This window comes from Silurus aristotelis, assembly GCF_946808225.1.
Source record: "Silurus aristotelis genome assembly, chromosome: 5".
NCBI lineage: Eukaryota > Metazoa > Chordata > Actinopteri > Siluriformes > Siluridae > Silurus > Silurus aristotelis.
The window spans coordinates 27,262,493-27,283,133 of record NC_139578.1 but is presented as its reverse complement, the minus strand read 5'-3'; the positions used below and the strand labels follow the sequence as shown (position 1 = coordinate 27,283,133).

Sequence of the window (20,641 nt, the reverse complement as noted above, 5' to 3'; positions counted from 1 at the left end):
GGGATGAGACTAGTGCACTGACCCTCATACAGGACACAACAAAGTTTTAGTTCAAATTGTTCACGGAAGAAAATGCAAAAGTATAAAAAAGAAAGTAAAAAAAAACTGCTTTGAACTGTTTTGGCCGACTTTTTCTCATGTGACTGTGTTGCTGCAGGAGTGTTGGACAGTGGTGGCTCTGACTTTGAGGACGGAGAGGAAGTGTTTGACGCCATCGGTGGAGTTTTACAGGAAGTCGGTGCAGAGAAAAACGAAGAGGACGTGCGAGACATTTGCCTGCAGCTGTTCAACACGCTGAAGATGTGAGTGTGGTAGTGTTTTACAAAGTTAACCAGAAGAAACAGAAATCCGTGTTGGAAAATGTGAAGTGAAGAGCAAAGATTTCTTTCTTTCTCTCTTTCTCTCCTTTTACCTGTCTGTCTGTATCTCCTCTTCACTCGGACTACATCTTTCTGTTTTTAGCAATAACTGTAACTCGAATCAGAGGCAGGTGCTGCTTGATGCTCCTGTGCAACTCTCTCAGATCTCTGCAGAATCAGGTGAGTTTATCTTTTATGTGTTTGTCCAAAAGTGAAAGCGTAAAAGTGATTGAGTGAGTAAGGTATGGGGTGTTTGGGTGTTGGAGAAATGGAGGTATGGGGAGTTCAGGTGTTGGGGAGATGAAGGTATGGGGTGTTTGGGTGTTTGGAGGTATGGGGTGTTTGGGTGTTGGAGAGATGGAGGTATGGGGTGTTTGGAGGTATGGGTTGTTTGGAGGTATGGGGAGTTCAGGTGTTGGGGAGATGGAGGTATGAGATGTTTGGGTGTTGGAGAGATGGATGTATGGGGTGTTTGGAGGTATGGGGAGTTCAGGTGTTGGGAAGATGGAGGTATGGGGTGTTTGGGTGTTGGAGAGATGGATGTATGGGGTGTTTGGGTGTTGGAGAGATGGAGGTATGGGGTGTTTGGGTGTTGGAGAGATGGATGTATGGGGTGTTTGGAGGTATGGGGAGTTCAGGTGTTGGGGAGATGGAGGTATGAGGTGTTTGGGTGTTGGGAAGATGGAGGTATGGGGTGTTTGGGTGCTGGAGAGATGGAGGTATGGGGTGTTTGGGTGTTGGGGAGATGGAGGTATGGGGTGTTTGGGTGTTGGGGAGATGGAGGTATGGGGTGTTTGGGTGTTGGGGAGATGGAGGTATGGGGTGTTTGGGTGCTGGGGAGATGGAGGTATGGGGTGTTTGGGTGCTGGGGAGATGGAGGTATGGGGTGTTTGGGTGCTGGAGAGATGGAGGTATGGGGTGTTTGGGTGCTGGAGAGATGGAGGTATGGGGTGTTGGGGAGATGGGGTGTTTGGGCTGAAAGGATTAACAGTATGATGAAGAGATGGGGTGATGGAGAGATGGTGTGTGAGTGATGGAGACATGGTGTGATGGCTGTATTCTTCTTCGTTTCCATACCTCTCTGTCCATCTACATCACCTCCTTGGTCTTCCTCTTTTCCTTCTTCCTGGTGGCTCCATCCTCAGCATTCTCCTACTGATATTCCCCACGTCCCTCCTCTGCACATGTCCAAACCATCTCAATTTCACCTCCCACACCTTGTCTCCAAAACGTCCTACATGCGCTGTCCCTTTAATAAACTCATTTCTAATCCTGTCCATCCTGAAAATCTCAAAATCTTCAGCTCTGCTACCTCCAGCTCCACCTCCTGTCTTTTACTCAATGCCACTGTCTCTAATCCATACAACATCTCATGTCTCACCACAGTCCTATAATCTTTTATAAACTCTCTTGCAGATACTCTTCTATCACAAATCACTCCTGTCACTCTTCTCCACCCACTTCACCCTGCACTCTTTTCTACACTTCTCTAACACACTCTCCATTACTTTGCACTGTTGACCCCAGGTACCTGAACTCCTCCACCTTCTCCACCTCTTCTTCCTGCAACCGCACCCCTCCACTGCCCTCCCTCTCATTCACACACATGTTCTTTGTCTTACTTCTACTGACTTTCATTCCCCTTCTCTCCAGCACGTACCTCCACCTCTCCAGGCTCTTCTCAACCTGCTCTCTACTCTCACCACAAATCACAATATCATCCACAAACATCATAGTCAATGGAGACTCCTGTCTGTCCTCGTCCGCCAATCTGTCTATCACCACTGCAAACAGGAAAGGGCTCAGAGCCGATCCTTGATGCCTGTCGTTCCTACTGCACACCTAACTGATGTCACGCTGTCCTCATACATGTCCGCGTGATTGTGTGATGGAGTGATTGAGTGATTGTGTAATGGTTATAAATGAGTGTGACCTCATGTTTGCTTTTGTTTGGTGGTTGTGTGCAGAGTCAGCGGTTAATGATGTGCAGGGCATTTGGATGGTGAAGAGAAACCAGGGCACGGTAAGATGCACACATCCTCACTGGGAACACTGGGAATACCCTGTACACTGGGAACACTGGGAATACCCTCTACAATAAGAATACTGGGAATTCAGTTGGGGCAGCAGTACAGACAAAATGAGATTCCATTTTCTTATCAACTAATATCCACAACATCACAAAAAGTGTGCAAAAGTTTGCGTACCCTCAGGACACTTTTTTTTTTTCTTTCTCCTGAGCAGATTTGACTGAAGAATATAAAACTGTATTTGTAGGCTATTAAATGCTGAAGAATATCTGCTCTGTAGTCCAATCCATTTTCAGTGGTGGACGAAGTACACAAACCGTATAGTTGAGTAAAAGTAGAGATACAATAGAGGCAAAATATGACTCCAGGAAAAAAAGTGTCTCTTTAAACTTTCACTTGAGTCAAAGTTCCTGTTATTGTTTTTATCACAGGACTCTTTGCTTAATCAACTCAGTGTAATGTTCCTCTCAACACACCGATCGACTGATAGAATGATCTTAATGAGTCAAACACTGATTGATCTCTATTACAAGCATGAGCCCAAAACCTTCTTTTGAACAACATATGAGTGACCTTATTCGAGTGAAAGAAACACGTTCTCCTGCATTACTGCTGATTTCTGAGCGCACTTCCTTTCGCTTGCCCTTCCCTCCTGTTCAGACGGTGAATGCGAAGAAGTTGGAGAAAGCCGAGGCGAAGCTGAAAGCTAAGCACGAGCGGAGGAACGAAAGAGACTCGCAGAAACCCTCAAACCCACTGTAAGTGTGCTGTGTTCCTCAAGCCTAAGGCCATATGATGCTATAATAATAATCACTGTATATAGATATTATACTATGATGCATAGGCAACAGTTTGTGGACACCTGGCCATTAGATGAGTATGAACATTCCGTTCCACATTTAGTCCCCATTTGCTGTTATAATAAGCTCCACTCTTCTGGGAAGATGTTCCACCAGATTTTGGAGTAGATTTGTGCTGATTCAGCTACAAGTGTGTTAGTCAACTCAGGTAGTGATGTAGGTGAGGTGTTCAAGAATACTTTATCGATTCCACAGGGAAATTGTTTGATTGCAGTTGCTCGGAATGAAAGATCAAAAGATCAAAGGGAAAAAAAGATTTAATGAGGAAAAAAAAATATATATATATATATATATATATATATATATATATATATATATATATATATATATATATATATATATATATATATAATGTATGTGTGTGTGTATAATATTATATATAATATTAGAATATTAATATAATATTATGGTATGTATTAAGTGAAATGAAGTGTGTATCAGCAGTGAAAACCAAAATGTCAGACTACAATATTTGCTATAAACGTTTTTGCACATGTAACTAATTATTAGTATTTTGCTCGAATTATTGCGCATAATTGCCCAAGATATCAACAACATAGAATCGTGGCATGAAAATCTATAAATATAACTAATATATATATATATATATATATATTAGGGGAACAGAGTTAAAATTTGAGTACCTCAGGAACGTTTTAAGTGGCGGACCGCAAGTTAGTTTAGTCTCCACCTCGCACTTCGAGCGCATTTTTTATGATTATTATTAAACTTAAAAACATACACACACAAAAAAGAAACAAGAGTTTGCGCAGTGTCACTGTGGCTTCTCACTCTGTGCTGGAAATACGATTTGTTTTGCGCATATATGAAAACGCTAAAGAATCCATAGCGCTAGCGTTAGCCGCTAACCAGGAAGGGACTAACGCTGGCGCTGGGACTCTTTAGCGTTTTATGCCCGGACACACATTTGTTAAAGTATGCTGAAATAAGTAGAACAGTTAAGTAGATCGTATCTTTGGAAAATTGTATATTAAATGTAAAAAAATAAAAAACCGCATATGGCTGGAAAAGTCTGGTGTCCCAATACTTTTGTCCATAATATGCATAAAAGTCTTTTCTTTTTTTTAGTTTATATTGAAATTATGACTTAAAATTTCTGTATGCATGTGTATTTATTTATTTATTTTTCGCCCCTTGTTTTTTTTTAAAAAGCATAAAAAATGTTTTAAATTGTTTCCAATTTTTCTTGATATTTTTTTTTTAAACATTAAACATTTCATTTTATCAATACAAGATTATAATTCTTTTTCCTCTTCACTAATATATAGTTTTACACAAGCCTGTGAATCCTGTCATGAATTTAAAGTATCGTGGTCCTTCATTGATCCATTTATTGAGCGAAGGTTTTAAAATCAAGATAAAAAAAAAAAAAGATTTATTTAAAGAAGGGCTGGAACGCAGTGTATAGAAATAGTCCTCGGAACGGCGCTAAATCCGGCTCGGAGTAATGAATTACTCTAATAAACGATGGCCACAGACGCATGCATTATTCATAACTGTGCTGTGAATATTTTTGCAGGGTCCTGGAGGAGGCCTCAGCCAGTCAGGCCAGCAGTAAGAAGGAGAACCGTGTCGACTTGTCCGGGAAGAATCGCAGCTACGACATCCGGATAGAGAACTTCGACGTGTCGTTCGGAGAGAGGCGAGTATCAACAAACCAACATCCCTGTACTGCACATGCCCACCAAAACAATCATCTTTGGATGCTTCAGCCTGCTTCATCTTACTTCCTTTTCCTTCTGCCGTCTTTTTAAATTGATGCGAGTGGTCAGTGGTCTGGTCACATGACCAGAAAATGCCAAAAGTATTGGGTCACCTGATCTTTCTTGCTACATGTGGTTCTTTTCCAAACCGTTACCACAAATCTGGAGGCGCTCACCTCCAGATTTGTATTCATTTGAACTTGGAAAACCCAAACCTGCTCCAATATAATGATGCCCCATTGCACAAAAGTGAGCTCCTTGAAGATGAGGTTTACATGCTTTGGAGAGGAAGATCTCTGCTATAGAGCTCTGATCTCATCCCTACTGAACACCTTTGGGATGAATGTGAACACTGACTGCACCCCAGGTCTCCTCACCTACATCAGTACCTGCCTTTCATAGTACCCTCGTGGCTGATGAACACAAATATCCATATCTAGTGGAACATCTTCTCAGAAGAGTGGAGGGAATTATGAGTAATTTGGGACTAACTGTGGAATGAGATGCACAAAAATCACATACCGTACTTATGACCAGGTGTCCCAATACTTTTGGAAATAGTGTATATTATGTGTGTATAAACTAGTAAAGATTAAAAAACACAAATTTTTTGCTATACATTTTGGTTCAGGTTCTGTAAAATGTCAGGCAGTGCAAATGATCGTTATTGTTTCAATCTTCGATTCTTTCTTAACCCCATTATCCGTGTAAAGCTGCTAATACAGTGTGAGATTTACATCACTGTAATGTCCGTGTTTTACGGAAGCAGTTCAGAGATGATGGTGGGTCCTTGGTGGTGGTGGTGGTTGTGGTGGGATCTGTTGCAGATGGAGGAGATACTCAGAAAACTGAAATTGGATTAAATAAATTCCGGATATTGAATTAAAGAGTTTGTATTAGCGGTCGAACACAAAGTGGAATTTACCGTTAGCTGGGTTGGTTTAGCCATCGATATAAAAAAGAAATAAATAAATGACTGACTACAGGAAACGGAATTGAATAGTTTATCTTGTGAGTCCTCTGGTCAAAGCCGTTCGTTCTTTTGTCACGTGACTCATATATATGCTACGCAGTTATATATACGTATATAAATTATTGGAACTATAGTGAAAGGCGTATGTGGACGTTTTTGGTGGGATTATTGAAAATGTAACAATTTATATTGATTGTGATCAAAGGAACGAAATGAACTTAACGACTCCAAATAAAAAAGTGTTCTTTTTGATGAACAAGATTCAAAGAAAAATTATCCGATCTTTCCATCAGTAGCGCGCAGTCTCTCGTGTATAAACAAACAGCATCGATCAAATCAGCGGCGATTCGCCTCTAGAGGCCGCTCTCGTAAGGACAGCGGACCTTCTAAGCCGCTCCAGCAATGGACGCGAGCCGGAAAAACTATGTGTGGATAAAATCTGCATTAAAATGTTAAAACTTTTATCTGCAAATAAAGTTTGTATCTCCTCTCTTTATGCCAATTGCATATTGTGGATTTTATTTTTCCTTTTTCCTCTTTGGTTTGTTTTTATTTTTCTCCCAAATTTTTTTTTATAATTTTTTTTTTACTTTTTTTTGCATATGAATTAGTTCTAGCTGACCGTAGCCCATGTAAAAGAAAGAACAGTGTATAAGAAATTGGTCTACACGTGAAGGTCATCATGGTGTCTCCTCACGCCGCAGGTCTCTGCTGCAGGGGGCTGAGCTGTGCCTGGCGAGCGGACGCAGGTACGGGCTGATCGGGAGGAACGGCCTGGGCAAGACCACGCTGCTGAAGATGCTAGCGAGTCGCAGCCTGCGCGTCCCCGCTCACATCTCCATCCTGCACGTGGAGCAGGAGGTGGCCGGAGACGAGACGGAGGCCCTGCAGAGCGTCCTGGAGAGCGACACAGTCCGAGAGGAGCTGCTCAAAGAGGAACGCTCGCTCAACGCCCACATCAGCAACGGAACGTGAGTAAGAATGTGTTCTGGAAGGAGAAACGAGATGATGTAAAGAATGAAGTGGGGGGAAAACAGTTCCAGTTCAAAAAGAGAGCTTTGAATGAAAATGGGTTTTGCAATAACATGCAGAAAATGTATTATTATTAATGTTTTTTTTTTTATTTATTAGGATTAATTTCTATTGTATTCCAGGCTTATTGAAATCATTGCTAGAAATTCTGACTTTTCAAAATGTTTTTATTTTTTATTTATTTTTTAATTTATTTATTTAGAGCGGACGGGACCGAAAGCGTACGTCTCTCAGAAATCTACGCTAAACTGGAAGAAATCGAGGCAGACAAAGCACCAGCCAGGTAAACCCTCACACCCTGTAACGCTGTTCTCGGCTCTATTTACGATCGTCTGGTGTAATGAAGGCAGTATGGTGCGGTTTTGCAGCCGTGTGTCTAATGAAGGTGCTCGTTTGTTGTATTTTTTTTTCTTTTCATCAGAGCTTCAGTGATCCTCGCAGGTTTAGGTTTTTCCCCCAAAATGCAGCAGCAACCGACCAAGTGAGTGAAACCTTCAGCCAAAGTCTTGTTCAGAACCAAATGATCAGTTTGTTGTAAATTTTATAAGCAGTCATTTGTAAGGTTTTAGCTTTTAGTGTTTCTAGACATGAAGTAAGAATTGTTTTTACACAGCTGTTAAAGATATGCAATAATGGTTTTTTTACTTCTCCTACCCCATTTCTGGTTATTTATTTATTTATTTATTTATTTATTTATATTTTCTCTGGCCTTGACATGCAGTAGGAAGCTTTAACCACATCTGGATAAAAAATTTCCTCACACATGATTTCACTTCATCTATTGCTTTTACCCGCACCTGAATTTTCTATTTTCCATTTCTTGGGCATTTTTTTCTGGCCCTGAAATGCAGTAGGAAGTTTTGAACACATCTGGATCAAAAGTTTTCTCGCCCATAATTTTACTGCATGAGAACTAAAAGAGATTTATTTATACATAAGACAAATTAAATGAAATAAATCTTGTACATTTTAAAGCAGCCATTTAAGTTTTTTCCACATTGTCAGAACTTCAAAGAGTTTTTTTTTTTTTTTTAAGCCAACTTCAAAAGAAACGCAGTGGATAAAAGATTTATTTTAAATTTATTATTATTTATTTTTGTGGACAGGTTTTTTTATTGTTGTTTTTTTTTCTGGCCCTGAAATGTAGTAGGAAGCTTAAAACACATCTGGATGAAAGAAATTCAGTTCCTCATGCTTTTACTCCATCTGTTGCTTTTACCCGCACCTGAATTGAAAAGCAAGAAGTAATTCAAGAATTTTACATAAGAAAAAGATATTTATTTATACATAAGACAAATTAAAAGAAATAAATCGTGTTGTACATTTTAAAGCAGCCGTTTGTAGGGTTTTGTAGTTTTTTTGGACATTGTGTCAGAACTTCAAAGAGTTGTTGTTACCCAACTTAAAAAGATGAAAGATGAAACATTTTATTTTTATTTTTTTTGTTTTTCTGGCCCTGAAATGCAGAAGCTTTAAACACATCTGGTTTAGAAATTTCCTCACACATGACTTCATTTCATCTGCTGCAATTCATCATCTGAATTGAAACTATGAATAAAATCAAGCAATTTGCATGAGAAAAAGAGAAATATTTAGCTGTATTATGACACAGTAAACGAAATGTACATTTTATACGTTTTAAAGCAGCCGTCTGTAAAGTTTTATTTTCAGACAAGCAGTAATCTACGAACTTTAGAAGAAATGGGTTTTACTGTAACATGCAGCTAATGTAAGAGCTAGGTTTCATTTCTGGCTAGGTTTTTTTTTCTGGCCCAGAAATGCAGAAGGATGCTTTAATCATGCCAAATATTTCCACATTAATCCAGGATAAAGCAGAGGGGGGGGGGGGGGGGGTTCACCCAAATTGTCTGCTCACGTGTGTGTTTTTCTCCACAGAGAATTTTCCGGTGGCTGGAGAATGAGGTTAGCGTTAGCACGAGCCCTGTTTGCAAGGTGAGGAGCTCTCAATTCATTAAAAAAATAAATAATAATCTTTAATTACGCGAAAAAAACGAAGTGGAGCGGAAGAACATGGATTTGTTTCCTTTTTGTGCATCACCATGCCCTCATCACTTCCATCATGTGTTTGATGTTGAAATGTAATAATGGTTCATAACCTCAATATGGACATTACTGTGTGTGTGTGTGTGTGTGTGTGTGTGTGTCTGTGTGTGTGTGTGTGTGTGTGTGCACTGTATAGATGTGGAGCAAAACACAAACAAATACTTGTATTTGTTTCAAAAAATATTAACTGTATTAATTTGCTTATTATTATTTTAGTAGATTATACAATAAAGGGATTATTGTATAAAAATGGGGGGTGGGGTTGGATTGGGGAGGTGGTAGCTTGGTGGTTAAGGCATTGAGAAATGTCACAGATGTAAAGAAAAAAGCTAATTATAATAAAATACAAGCCTTAATGAACATATGCAACACTTTTTCAAATACATCCCATAATATTCAGTTTTCCTCAAAACACCATCTCACGTCTCGCTTCATAAACTCGCTTCGGTATTTGTTTATTTTTTTTATTTATTATAATTTTGTTATGCACCCCCTCATTTCTGTACTGAGACTCCCTCTGTTTTTTCAGGCCGGACCTTTTGTTACTTGACGGTGAGTAAATCCGATTTCCATTGAAGTCAAACATGAACTGTGTGATTAAGAAAATCCTTCATTTAACATCATTAATTCTTTTTCTCTCTCTCCCCCCCCACCGTTCCATGCTATCAGAGCCCACAAACATGTTGGATGTGCGAGCCATTCTGTGGTTAGAGACCTATCTACAGGTGAGACTCACGAGTCTGTAGAGAGACTTTCACTGGTGCTCTTTATGCACTAGTACAATAATCAGGGTTTGTAAAATCTTCTCTTATTATGCGCATCCTGTTTTTTCCATTCGATTTTATTACATTTTTATCTGTGACAGAAACTCTGCAGAGATTAAATAGAAAATTTGAATTCAGTTTTTAATATTATTATTATGCAGTACATTATTTATTTAGATGTTTTTGCACTATAAAAAAAATCAAGGCAATTATGATCAATTAAATGCCACAATTAACAAAAATAAAATAATCAGAACAATAAAATAAAAGATGAAAGTGCAATTTTCTTTCAAATTAAATAAAAAATTATTTTTTTTTTTTTTTTTTTTTTTTTTTTTTTTACAATATGCACAGTATTTTTAAATATTCGATATTAGAGGTCAGAAGAAAATTTTTTTGTTTTTGCATTATGAGATCAAGCCTGGTAATAATAAAGTAAATGTGCGGTAATAAACCCAAAAATATGATGCAATTGTTTTTTGCATTCGAATTTGAATATATGTTGGTCACTGACATAAAAAAGAAATGATGCTACCGAAATGAATTAAATACTTAAATATACTATTTTTTTTAGTAGTTGTATCTACATATCAGATTTTGGATGTCAGTATGTAATTTTATAAGCTGTTTTTGATCTATCTATCTATCTATCTATCTATCTATCTATCTATCTATCTATCTATCTATCTATCTATCTATCTATCTATATATATATATATATATATATATATATATATAAAAAAACAAGAAAAAAAAACACAATAGTAATAATAAAGTAAATGACCTTAATTACCTTGAAAAACCCTAAAATCTTTATTTAAATCCTATATATACAGTGGGTACGGAAAGTATTCAGACCCCCTTAAATATTTCACTCTTTGTTATATTGCAGCCATTTGCTAAAATCATTTAAGTTCATTTTTTTTCCTCATGAATGTACACACAGCTCCCCATATTTACAGAAAAACACAGAATTGTTGACATTGTTGCAGATTTATTAAAAAAGAAAAACTAAAATATCACATGGTCCTAAGTATTCAGACCCTTTGCTCAGTATTTAGTAGAAGCCCCCTTTTGATCTAATACAGCCAGGAGTCTTTTTGGGAAAGATGTAACAAGTCTTTCACACCTGGATTTGGGGATCCTCTGCCATTCCTCCTTGCAGATCCTCTCCAGTTCTGTCAGGTTGGATGGTAAACGTTGGTGGACAGCCATTTTTAGGTCTCTCCAGAGATGCTCAATTGGGTTTAAGTCAGGGCTCTGGCTGGGCCATTCAAGAACAGTGACGGAGTTGTTGTGAAGCCACTCCTTCGTTATTTTAGCTGTGTGCTTAGGGTCATTGTCTTGTTGGAAGGTAAACCTTCGGCCCAGTCTGAGGTCCAGAGCACTCTGGAGAAGGTTTTTGTCCAGGATATCCCTGTACTTGGCCGCATTCATCTTTCCCTCAATTGAACCAGTCGTCCTGTCCCTGCAGCTGAAAAACACCCCCACAGCATGATGCCGCCACCACCAGGCTTCACTGTTGGGACTGTATTGGACAGGTGATGAGCAGTGCCTGGTTTTCTCCACACATACCGCTTAAAATTAAGACCAAAAAGTTCTATTTTGGTCTTATCAAACCAGATAATTTTATTTCTCACCATCTTGGAGTCCTTCAGGTGTTTTTTTTAGCAAACTCCATGCTGGCTTTCATGTGTCTTACACTGAGGAGAGGCTTCCGTCGGGCCACTCTGCCATAAAGCCCCGACTGGTGGAGGGCTGCAGTGATGGTTAACTTTCTACAACTTTCTCCCATCTCCTGATTGCATCTCTGGAGCTCAGCCACAGTGATCTTTGGGTTCTTCTTTACCTCTCTCACCAAGGCTCTTCTCCCCCGATAGCTCAGTTTGGCCAGACAGCCAGCTGTAGGAAGAGTTCTGGTCATCCCAAAAGTCTTTCATTAAAGGATTATGGAGGCCACTGTGCTCTTAGGAACCTTAAGTGCAGCAAAATAATGTTTGTAACCTTGGCCAGATCTGTGCCTTGCCACAATTCTGTCACTGAGCTCCTCAGGCAGTTCCTTTGACCTCATGATTCTCATTTGCTCTGACATGCATTGTGAACTGGAAGGTCTTATATAGACAGGTGTGTGGCTTTCCTAATCAAGTCCAATCAGTATTATCAAACACAGCTGGACTCTAATGAAGGTGTAGAACCATCTCAAGGATGATCAGAAGAAATGGAAAGCACCTGAGTTAAATATATGAGTGTCACAGCAAAGGGTCTGAATACTTAGGACCATGTGATATTTGTCTTTTTTAATAAATCTGCAATCTTTTTTTTTTATACGTTATATACATATTGTAGTGCTGTTTACACATTGCATCTGTGTGTGTGTGTGTGTGTGTGTGACCCCAGACATGGCAGTCCACCATCCTTGTGGTGTCTCACGATCGTAACTTTCTGAACGCCGTTGTGACCGACATCATCCACCTGCACTCGCAGCGTCTGGACAGTTACCGTGGCGATTACGAGAACTTCATCAAGACGAAAGAGGACCGACTGAAGAACCAGCAACGGGAGTACGAGGCTCAGTTACAGTACAGAGAACACATACAGGTATAAACACACACACACACACACACACACACACACACTCCTGTATATGTTTTTATTTTATTTTTATCGTTAATTATTGTAATATTTATATTAATTACATTTACTTTGAATTCTTTACCTTCACTATACTTTCAAGAGCTATGCACATGGACAAATATTGATGCTTTATGCAAATGTATTTTTATTATTCATGAAACCGAACTCAACATAGAGCATGAAGACTAAGTGTTCTTGTAAATGTTTTAATGTAATTATGGTGTTTTTTAAATGACGTAAATCATCAGGACACTAAACGGAACTTTTGCTATGTTTCCACACGGACGGTTTTAATTGCCGGATGTGCGCATCATGGCGGATTTTGGTTTTGATTTGAAACTCGCCGCATCTGTAAAACAAACCTTTAGTAATTCAAAATAATGTATTATATATTTATTTATGTATATTTATTAATACTTTTATATTTACAGAAATGTGTGCTCTGTTAATAAAATTAGTGCTGTTTAAAATAATTTTGTTAACTCATTATATATATATGTGTGTGTATATGTATATGTATGTATATGTATATATGTGTGCGTTACTTTTGACAGCCCTGAAATAAATAAATGAATTATATATATATATATATATATATATATATATATATATATATATATATATATATATATATATATATATAAATAAATATAAATAAAATTGAGAATGCATATTTCCTTTTTTTTTTCAAATAGCAAATAAACTAAAAGTTCTGATTTCATACATAATTTTATAATTTTATATATATATTTATATTTATATATATTTATATATATATATTTATATATTTTTTTTATATATAATTTTATATACTGCAGAATTTGCACAAATGATTGTATACAAATTTTAATACGATTAGATTTACATAATTTTATACCTAATTTTATTAATATCTTTAAAATGTCAGGTTTCTAAACTCTTGAACAAATCCATACATAATTTTAATTTCATTTCATTTGTAATTACATACATAATCTACATAATTTCTTTGATAATTTTACAATTTTATACCTCATTTCATATCTAATTTACACAAGTTTATCATTTTATGCACAGATTTACAATTTGCCATTTCATACAAAATTTCATACATAGGTTTATAAATTGCAAACCTGAATTCACATAATTTAATACCTCATTTTATTCATAATACAAAATTTCACACATTTATAAATATTTCATATATTCAAACAGTTCCATACATAATTTTACAATTTCTCTGACCTGTTGTTTTACTCAATGTAAATGTCATAATGGCCCGTGTGTGTGTGTGTGTGTGTGTGTGTGTGTGTGTGTGTGTGTGTGTGTGTAAACCAGGTATTCATTGACAGGTTCCGGTACAACGCGAACAGAGCTACACAGGTGCAGAGCAAGCTGAAGCTTTTAGAGAAACTGTAAGTGAGACCTCATCGTTCCTTCTTCTTTCATCCTTCCTTCATACTGATCACCATCAAGTTCACTACACTCACATCGCTCTTTTTCTTTTTTTTCTCTTCCCCTTCAACAGCCCTGAACTTAAACCAATAGAAAAGGAGTCCGAAGTCATTTTACGGTGAGTTTAAGAACAGAGTTTTGCTCATAAGTCTGTGTGGAAAGATGTTGACTTCAGAAGGTCCTATTTTGAAATCCCACTTAGCTGCCATTGCCTTAACCCTCAACTGCTCATTAAATATCTGAAGCAAAAAAAATTGCGCCAAAAGCATTAATTTCATGAACTGAATAATAGCTGTATGGAATTCTCCAGAATTCCAGAATTAAATACACGACAAAAGTATTGGGACACCTGACTTTGCCAGCCACATATTGTTCTTCTCAAACTGTTACCACACATCTGGAGGCACACAATTGTATAGGATGCAGGAGCTTTTTGAGAGTTTCTCTTCACCCAAATCTGCGCCAGCTAATGAAATCTGTCAATCTCCACAAAATCTAGTGAAGAGAAGAGTCACTATAACAGCAAACGCGGACTAAATGTGGAATGGGATGTTCAAAAACAAGCAAAAACCAATCTTCTAGTCAGGTGTCTGCTAACTTCTATCTTTTTATTTTATCTAGATGATTTTTTTTGGTTCAGTTGTTGCTCTGAGTGTTTAAAAAGCACATTTACTGACATTAAGATTGTATTTGTGGATAAACTGAAGCTCTAGAAAAACCTTTAATGCCACCAGCAGAATACAGAAAGTAACAGTACATTGTGTATTTAAAATCCTGAATAGTTATGCACACTAGATAAAGAAGAACAGATGTTCCTCGTTCGACTTTTTCACGAAGCTCGTTGTTTTCCCAGTTTTCCAGATAATTTCGAGAAGTTGTCTCCTCCCATCCTGCAGTTGGACGAGTTGGAGTTTTACTACACGCCCCAGCAGCGGCTGTTCACCGGCCTCTGCGTCTCCGCCGATCTCGACTCCCGGATCTGCATCGTACGTGACCACGTGTCGGTTAAACAGTAAAATGCAGCGCTGCTGGTTGATGATTAACAGAATTCCTGGATTCTGATTTATGAAGCGAGACCGAGCTGCTTCTGAATGCATTGTTTGTGTTCAAATCTTTTTTTTTTTTTTTTTTTGCAGGTAGGTGAAAATGGTGCGGGGAAGTCCACGTTACTGAAGCTGCTGATGGGTGATCTCACGCCTATAAGTGGCACCAGACACGCTCACAGGTGAGACCTGATGAGGGAGGCATCAGTGTGATTATATAAAGTGCTGGTGTGCTCGTTTCATAATAACATCTGACCAATAAATGAGTTTTGAAAATGTTTTCAACTCTGCACCTGAAAAAAAAAAAAAAAAAAAAGAGATATATATTATTCATAGAATTGCATAATAATTTCACACATACCGTATTTTCCGGAATATAAGCTGCTACTTTTTTCCCACGCTTTGAACCCCGCGGCTTAAACAACGAAGCGGACAATTTATGGATTTTTCCTGGGTTTTTCCCGTTTACACAAACTTCAAAAAACTGAGCCCCATAACATTAGACCAATGAAATTGCAGAACGGGTTCAGGTGAACCAATGAAACTCTTTATATTAAATCAGATGCGCTCCCACTGAATCGGGCCGCACCACATCATAAATTTGGATGAGGTTCCTCTGACCTTTGACCTGCCACTCACTCGGACTGTCAACAGGAAATGCGAATCATTCGTCACGCTGAAAACAACCGAGCATGAAAACACACACTTCACCTGTGTTCTGAGCTGCACGGCATCGGGAGAAAAGCTTCACCGATGGTGATTTTTAAACGCACGACGATGCCAAAAGAAAAACTCCCGAGAGAAATTGTTGTGAAAGGAAGTATGAAGACAGTGAACAATGACTTTCTTGGTAGGCTACTGTTTAGATACAAGCCGTTGTAGCGCGTTGAGTCTGGGTGAAGGGAGAGCTCGCTAACTTCAGTTGCAAATGAAATCATATAAGCACAGACAGGTTTCCAAAACTCGTGCTTTTTTATTATTCTTGGCAACAGCGTTACGGGTTAGTCAAAGAAATTTAGAAATGAGCATCAGAAAATAATATGGACATATTCCTCGGTCTTGCACACATGCAGTAATAGCGGAAAAATGCGGCAGCAGGCTATTCCCAAAATGGCGCTCTGCTCTTCAAGGACCCACAACATATTTCACCCGTTACATATATATTATATACTTATATATGGGTGCTTAATAGTCCGGAAATTACGGTAGTTAACAATTTATTCATAAATTACATTTTCACTTAATTTCTTACATAATTCAGACACAACACAATCATTTCATACCTAATTCATATATAATTACATAGTTTTATACAGAGTTTTTTCAAAAGATTTTATACATAATTTCATATGTAATTTACACAGGTTTCTTTTCACACACAGTTTCCCCTTTTCATGCATATTTTTGTATATAGGTTTACAATTTCATATAATGCCATCAATAATTGCTCAATTTCATAGAAAATTACATCATTTTGTACATAATTCCACACATTATTTCATACACAATGTCACAATTTTATGAATCATTTTATACATTTTTTTTTTACATAATTTCCTAAGTTTGTACACAAGTTTACATTTTCACTAAATTTCGTACATAATTCAGACACAATGCAATCATTTCATACCTAATTCCTCGCAAATTCATATATAATTACAAACTTTTATACATAAATTTTGATAATTTCGTTTTTTGACATGCAAGTTTACAATTTCACTTAATTTTTTTACACAATTTCATATGTAATTTTTTAAATAAGTTTTAATTTCACACACAATTTCACCTTTTCATGCATATTTTTATATATAGGTTTACAATTTCACCTAATGCCATATATAATTGCTCAATTTCATAGATAATTATATTATTTTGTACATAATTTCACACACTGATCCAAAATTTTTACATTTTTACACAATTTCTTTTGATAGTTAAGAATTTTATACATCATTTAGGCATAGGTTTATAAAGTTTATACATAATTTCATATTACTTCATACCTTTTTTTCTTCATAACTTAAATATTTCACAATTTCATAAATACTTGCTCAATTTCACACATAATTTCATACGTAATTTCACACTTTTATACATTTCATTCATAATCTTTTAGATAATTTAATAAATTTGTACACAAGTTCACAATTTCACTTCATTTCATACATAATTCCTTGTAAATGTATTCCTAATTACATGAGTAATCTCATACATAATTTTACATTTATGTAAAATTCACTAATTTTTTACATAATTTCAGAAATAGTTGCTCAGTTTTATAGATAATTACATAATTCTGTACATAAGTTCACACAATGAAATTTTAAAAGATAATTTAGACATGATTTCATATGTAATTTCACAGTTTAATGCATCATTTTATACCCAATATCTAATAATCAATACATAAGCCAACACTGATCAAGTGAGCAGCAGTGAAATGAGCTGATTTGGTGTTTTCCAACAGAAACCTGAAGATCGGCTATTTCAGTCAGCACCACGTAGACCAGCTGGACCTCAACGCCTGTTCAGTGGAGCTTCTTCTCAGCAAGTTTCCCGGTACAGTGTGACCTCCATAATTTATAATCCCATGCTTCACTATAAAGCCATAATCACATGAACGAACGAACCCTGACCAACCTGCGTATTCACCTTTTATAATTAACCGCATGCTTCCTGCAATATTTAATTACTTTTGTTTAACCACGGTTTCATTCAACAATCCCATATGGAGTCATATCTGTATAGAGAGAGTGATGCAGCGGCGCTTTAGTCCTGTTATCTGTGCGCCTTCTTATCTATACTCACTGATCTAATAGGCCGACATCAACACCATCACACTCGTCATCTCGTAGCTAAAGAACTTACAATGACGTTTCCCTCGTTATTATTTTGTGTGCGGTGTTCAGGTCAGACAGAGGAGGACTACAGGCGTCAGCTGGGGAGGTACGGGATCAGCGGTGAGCTGGCCATGCGGCCTGTGGCCAGTCTTTCTGGAGGCCAGAAGAGCCGTGTAGCTTTTGCTCAGATGACCATGCCTTGGTAATTTGTGTGTGTGTGTGTGTGTGTGTGTGTGTGTGTAACAGTTTAATAAACACTATATGGACAAAAGTCTGTGGACACCTGACCATAAGATTCTTGTGAGCCTTTTGAACATCATCTTCCACATTCAGTGCCCATTTGCTACTATTTTCTAATGATCACATTTCTTCTGGGAAGATGTTCTACTAGATTATGTGGAGATTTGTGTGAAATGCAGCCACAAGGGTGTTACTGAAGTCAGGTTCTGATGTAGGTAAGGTGAGGATTTTCTGTTCATCCATCCATCCATCCTACATTTTCTAATAGTTCAAGCATCCATGAATCCATACATACATACATACGTAGGTCTGGGGTGCATTCACATTCATCTCAAAGGTGTTCAATAGGGTTTAGTGCTCTATAGCAGGAGATCTTCCACTCCAACCCTATGAATTTTTATGGAGTTGGGTTTGCGCACAGGAGCCTTGTCATGCAGGAACCAGTTTAAGTGAAGAGAAAATTTGATTTGATCGCATCCAAAGATCCACATACAATTTTTGTACCTCCAATTTTGTGCTAAACGTTTGTGGAAGAACCTCATACGGCCGGGGAAAAAAAAAAAAAAAGTCAGGTGTCCCAGTACTTTTGCTCACGTATCTGTGTAATTGCATCGTCTTGAATTTCAACTCTCTTTCGATTCCAGTCCCAACTTTTACATCCTCGACGAGCCGACCAATCACCTGGACATGGAAACCATCGAAGCCCTCGCAAAGTCTTTAAACATTTTCAAGGTAAGTGAAGTCCAGCTGGCGTCGAGCGATCAGGTTCTTCTTTCAGTTCTGAGAAAAGTCCTCTCAGGTGACGGCACGATGCTTAAACAATAAACCGAAAGAATTAAATAAAATGTTTTTTTTATAATTATTTACAAGTGGGTGCAGAAGTGTTTGTATATATTTTAAATTAATATTTACATTCACTATATTTCCAAAAGTATTGGGACACCGGGTAATTTTTTTGAGCGTCGCATTCCCCATTTAGTCCCAATTCATTCTTATTTGATTTCCTGCCTCAGGGTGGCGTCGTGTTGGTGTCGCACGACGAGCGCCTCATCCGGCTGGTGTGTAAGGAGCTGTGGGTGTGCGAGGCTGGACGAGTGCAGCGCATCGACGGCGGCTTCGACGAGTACAAGAACATCCTGCAGGAGCAGTTCAGGAAAGAAGGCTTTCTCTGAAGAGCCTCGTCCTCACACACACACCGCACACACACACACACACACACACACACACACACACACACTGACTCTGCGTACAAACTGAACTCCGCGTACAAACTGAACTCCGAAGCAGCACCGACACCGTACCGGTTCTCAGTTTTGTTTTGTTTTTCTTCTTCTTTCCGAAATCATGACCTCCGCGCTCGCTGCTGTGATCACGCCGCATCCTTTACTGGTCATGTGACATGAGATACTTCCTGCTGGGGTTCTCTGCACAGGTTCATCTTATTTCTGCACATGAGCAGCCAAAAGAGAAAAGAAGCCTGATGCAATAAATGTATAGTGGGGGGACGGGACGGGACGGGACGGACGTGTGCGTTTATGTTGTTTGGATGCGACTGTTGTCATTAACTTATCAACATCGATGTTAGAAGACGCTAATAAAATCCTAACGTACAATCAGTTTTAACCTGCTGCTGTCTGCGATTCTTTCACAATCTCGTGTCTTTGTTTTTATTTATTTCTGATTAATACACTGGCTTACTGACATGTTCTGTTTTTTTACACTGATGCTTATTTTTTTATTATTTCTAGTTTACACAAGAATACTAAAATTGCTTTTATCTTACACAGTAACACTGAACACTATCATTGTAGTCGTGTGCTGGAGTACAGAACGACTAAATCACATTATTTCTGTAGAGATTATTACACGTTTTGTTCACGTGATATCCAGAGAATCTTTTGTGAACTGTTCTAAGTACTACTGGTTTTTATACTTGATTCAGATACTGTATTACTCTGTCTGCAAAAGTTTTGGAACACCTGATTTTTCCAGTCGTTTGTGCTTCTTCCTAAAACTGTTCCCACAAATTTGGAGACACGCAGTGCTGTAGGACGCCTTTGTACGTGTTCTATACATTTCCCCTTCACTTGAATTAGGAGACCTAAACCTGTTCCAGCATGATCAGGAGCCTGTGGGATGGATTCTTGGAAGATTATTACATTTTGGATGGATGTTTGAACAAATAAATGATATAGTATGATGGTGGATGGATTAATAGTGCTTGAACAATTTTAACTATTAGAAAAATGTATTATGGATGGATGGATGGATGGATGGATCCTTGAACAATTAGGAAATGTAATATAATGGATGGATGGATGACTAGATAGATGTATGAATGCTTAGACAATTAGGAAATGTATGATGGATGTTTGAACAATTAGAATATATATTAGGATGGATGGATGGATGGATGGATGGATTAATGGTGCTTGAACAATTAGAATATATATTCGGATGGATGGATGCCTAAACAATTAGAAAATGTAATATAATGGATGGATGGATGACTAGATAGATATATGGATGCTTAGACAATTAGGAAATGTATGATGCATGTTTGAACAATTAAAAGATATAGGATGGATGGATGGATGGATGGATGGATGGATGGATGGATGTATTCATGGTGCTTGAACAATTA

The 20,641-nt window shown here is 37.7% G+C and overlaps 1 protein-coding gene across 1 annotated transcript in view; it reads left to right on the top strand.

Annotated features, from left to right (window-relative positions):
* Positions 1–19,620, top strand: part of abcf3 (ATP-binding cassette, sub-family F (GCN20), member 3) — a 20,311-nt gene extending 691 nt beyond the window's left edge. Inside the window, exons 2-21 of the mRNA XM_083542736.1 lie at positions 158–302; positions 463–539; positions 2,327–2,382; positions 3,050–3,147; positions 4,790–4,912; positions 6,651–6,917; positions 7,181–7,261; positions 7,400–7,459; positions 8,875–8,931; positions 9,572–9,594; positions 9,712–9,767; positions 12,204–12,404; positions 13,758–13,834; positions 13,948–13,992; positions 14,728–14,860; positions 15,011–15,099; positions 17,385–17,476; positions 17,827–17,959; positions 18,642–18,729; positions 19,011–19,620. Coding sequence (XP_083398862.1) covers positions 158–302; positions 463–539; positions 2,327–2,382; positions 3,050–3,147; positions 4,790–4,912; positions 6,651–6,917; positions 7,181–7,261; positions 7,400–7,459; positions 8,875–8,931; positions 9,572–9,594; positions 9,712–9,767; positions 12,204–12,404; positions 13,758–13,834; positions 13,948–13,992; positions 14,728–14,860; positions 15,011–15,099; positions 17,385–17,476; positions 17,827–17,959; positions 18,642–18,729; positions 19,011–19,169 — 2,060 coding nt within the window. The 3' untranslated portion in view covers positions 19,170–19,620. The remainder of the gene's footprint in view (positions 1–157; positions 303–462; positions 540–2,326; positions 2,383–3,049; positions 3,148–4,789; positions 4,913–6,650; positions 6,918–7,180; positions 7,262–7,399; positions 7,460–8,874; positions 8,932–9,571; positions 9,595–9,711; positions 9,768–12,203; positions 12,405–13,757; positions 13,835–13,947; positions 13,993–14,727; positions 14,861–15,010; positions 15,100–17,384; positions 17,477–17,826; positions 17,960–18,641; positions 18,730–19,010) is intronic.
* The last annotated feature ends 1,021 nt before the right edge of the window (positions 19,621–20,641 follow it).